We start from the raw sequence: 3,593 nt of genomic DNA, 5'->3' as shown, positions 1-3,593 counted from the left end.
AGCTTTTGTTGAAAGATGGAGCAAGGGGCGTGGCAGTACTGAAACACCGTCTAAGCTGTTCGCCAATCACAACACACTGAGACAGCTAACCAATCACATCACATTTCGCTTTTCGGAAGGCAGGCCTTCATCAAACCCGGAACTAATCGAGCCGTTTGTGCCAGACTGGGGAGAAAGGTATTGTAATAATGTAAATTATGTAAAAAATAATGGGTTTTTCGAACCACCAAGCATGAGAGCATGTTCTAGTACACCCCCAACACAAATTCAAGACATTGTAAAAGAGCATAATAGGACCCCTTTAAGGTCCAATTCTCACTATTAACAAACCATTAACTAAGAATTTTGACTCAATAAACTCCTAATTTGCTGCTTATTAATAGTTAGTAAGGTAGTTGTTAAGTTTAGGTATTGGGTAGGATTAGGGATGTAGAATATGGTCATGCAGAATATGTGCTTTATAAGTCCTAATGAATAGCCAATATGTTATTAATAGGCATGCTCATAAGTAACTAGTTAATAGTGAGAATTGGTCCCTGTACTAAAGTGTTACCCAGAAAACTATTAAAAATGGGATCTGAAACTCGACTTGGACTTGTGGCAATGTCTGATGTGTGTGTCAGGTAGAGTTGTGTGCTCCTGTGAGCGCTGATGTTCTTACCCGCTGAGTGTCATCATATGTCTGTCCCTCAGGGTCCATGAGACCTTCTCCCATTGGCTCCTCGGTAGCTTCCTGACCAAACTCAGGCTGTGAACACACATGTGAAGGCACATCATGTCTTCAAAATCCAACAACAAAAGATTTGGTCATGCAAAGGCAATTTAAAACACTGAATTATACTGGCATGATTGATTTCTTTTTAAAGCACTATCACAGACAGAGACTAAATATAAGCACTTTTCTGTGCCGTTTATGCTATGTACAATATATCAGTGGTACATCTGCTTATGTGCTTTAGTATGCATGCTACAACTTCATATGTACCTAATAAATGTTTCATCAAACTCCATTTTATGTCTTGCCAGAGAGAGAGAAAGAGAGAGAGACTCTCATTACCTACATACAGTAGATAGATTTTCTTTACAGTTCTGGGTCACTGGAAAGTTTATTTTTAAACTGAGCTATCATAGTCAATTAGGTCATATTCTAGCAATATACAGTCCTAATATCACAACACAGCCTGTCAAACCCTTCATGTCAATCAAGCTACATGGAAACAATGCCATTTATACTAAAACATTTTAGGAGACTTGTTTTATACCATTTGAAAGAGATTACTGCTGAACCCTCATAATAAAAAAAAATTACATAGACAGTAAAAAGAAACATCTATGTTTGAACCAGTTGGTCAAACAAATTATATTCTCAGTATAATGTAGATAAACACATTATGTGATAAATGCATAAAACACTTTTTCAAAGTAAACACAAAGTAAAAATACTATACTTTTAAATATTATCATTTTTAAATATTTATATTTATATTTAAATATGTATTGTAATAGCTATATTCAGATGAAAAACATATATATTAATTTTGTTTAAAAATAAAATGTTTTAGTTGAAAAGTTATTTTGAATTACATGATAAACGTTTTAATCTCACAAATAATGTGAGTAAAGTCTGTATTTGTTAATTTGATCAGTAGTAAGACACACAAAGCACAAGTGGCACTGAAAACGTTTCCTGAGAACGACCCACAATCAGACTATAGACTGTTCCAAGTCTAGTACACACACACACACACACACACACACACACACACACACACACACACACACACACACACAAATGGCACAGTCCAGTTAGCACTGACCACCCACACACTTTCACATGTTTCAAAACCGCTAAACTGTGCAGAGGGGGCTCAGGAGGACAGAAGCACAAAGTAAGATACAATATTCCCTGTGGGATGAGCAGCCCTCCATTATGTGGCATGTGTTATGAGGTGAAGGTGAGTGTATGAGGTGTACAGCCTTCTGATATTCATCCAGTCACTGAGACTTTATTATTTTTTCTAGTATCGTGTATTTCTCATGGAATAATACATATCCATGTCTGATGGTCATGTGCATGTTGAGCTACTATACTGAAAAAAAAAATGTTTAAACAATTTTCACTCAAATGAAAAGCAAGTAACATTGAATTAAATATGAAATTTGTAAGTCGAAAGACTGGAATTTTTTGGTGTAAAACATACTTCAATAATCTTTGTTTTGTGAACAATTTCAAAGAATCTTTTTTTTTTTTACAGTGTAGTGTTCATTACATTTTCTATCCTATTAATAAGTAAAACTGATCAGAAATGTGACAAATTTTCAATGTTAAAAATGTTTTGTCAGGTAACCTAAAATATCAAGTCTAAAAATATTATGATTGAATCAACCTGACTACATTATATCAAAAATAATTTTTTAAGGGTTTGATGGTAGAAATAGCTCCTACCTAAATGAAAATAGCTAAATTAAAGATAAATAAACTAAGTAAACTACACATTTTTACAATTGACTTTTTAAAAGAATAATCATGGAATGGTATATAATAATATGTAATAATACTGACATATAATGTTATTTAAAAGAACATACATTCATGTCACTGGGGAACTCGTCCTTCTTCACCAGGCCGGTGGCAGCAGCGATGTTTCCGGCTCCAGACATCACAGCTCCTCCCAGCTGAGAGGCCTGCTCCTTTGTCTTCTCAGCCACTGCCCAATGATAAAACGCAGCACGTTTTTAAACACAGACACAACCCATTTTCAACAGAGACACATCTCTCTAAGTCAGAAATTCCATATTTATTTGGCAACACAAGAAAATAAAAAGGAAATTATCTGAGGCTATTGTCAGCAACAATGTCAGTGTAACACATTGTTATTGGATTTTATTTTATTGAATAACATCAGTTTATGGTGATACTATTATGACAAAATCAACTGGCTCAGATTAGATTGCATCAGTAAATGGCCATTTGTATTAAATACTGTCATCAATTTAGTTATGATTAAACCTTGGTCATAGACTTGCTGTAAATGTACATACTGTGTATGAAAAATAAACATGTATTATATTATTATATAATAATATAATTATAGATTTTTACAACTATTGTTTCATAAAAAATCTGAATCACTGATATAATAATAATAATTATTATTATACAAATTTTATTCATGAAATTGGTTGTTGATCATGTGTTTTATATTAATATAATGTATAATATAACTGCCTGATTATTTACAAGAACATACCTATTAGTAGGCATTAATTGGGAATCACTTTATAATGCATTATATACAGTATACACTGTACATTAATATACTATTAAAGTTTTTGTTAAAATTCTGAATTAGTTTTTTTTAATATTTTCTGTTTTCATTTAAAATGTAATTAAAGTTTTAGTAATTTTGTTGTGTTTTGTAATTTTTAAAATTTTTGTTTTAAATATGCCTATGTAGTTCTTATCTGTTTTTAATAAAGTTACTGTTTTTGTTACTGTAGTACTTAAATTTTAAAATAAAATAAAATAGAAATGACACCTTGGAAACTAGCTGAACTAAAATAAGTGTAAGATTTTTTATATTTTTCATTTC

General features: G+C 32.1%; 1 protein-coding gene across 1 annotated transcript in view; it reads right to left on the bottom strand.

Annotated features, from left to right (window-relative positions):
• The window catches only part of LOC107680677 (beta-synuclein-like), a 13,024-nt gene that overhangs the window by 3,930 nt on the left and 5,501 nt on the right, over positions 1 to 3,593 (bottom strand). The window contains exons 4-5 of the mRNA XM_016476686.1: positions 2,590 to 2,708; positions 662 to 748 (exon numbers count right to left, since the gene is read on the bottom strand). Of these exons, the coding sequence (XP_016332172.1) occupies positions 662 to 748; positions 2,590 to 2,708 (206 nt within the window). The remainder of the gene's footprint in view (positions 1 to 661; positions 749 to 2,589; positions 2,709 to 3,593) is intronic.

The sequence above is a fragment of the Sinocyclocheilus anshuiensis genome, unplaced genomic scaffold, assembly GCF_001515605.1.
Source record: "Sinocyclocheilus anshuiensis isolate Anshui unplaced genomic scaffold, SAMN03320099.WGS_v1.1 scaffold328, whole genome shotgun sequence".
In the NCBI taxonomy this organism is placed as follows: Eukaryota; Metazoa; Chordata; class Actinopteri; order Cypriniformes; family Cyprinidae; genus Sinocyclocheilus; species Sinocyclocheilus anshuiensis.
The sequence above is the reverse complement of the archived record's forward strand: the minus strand, read 5'-3'. Positions and strand labels throughout refer to the sequence as shown.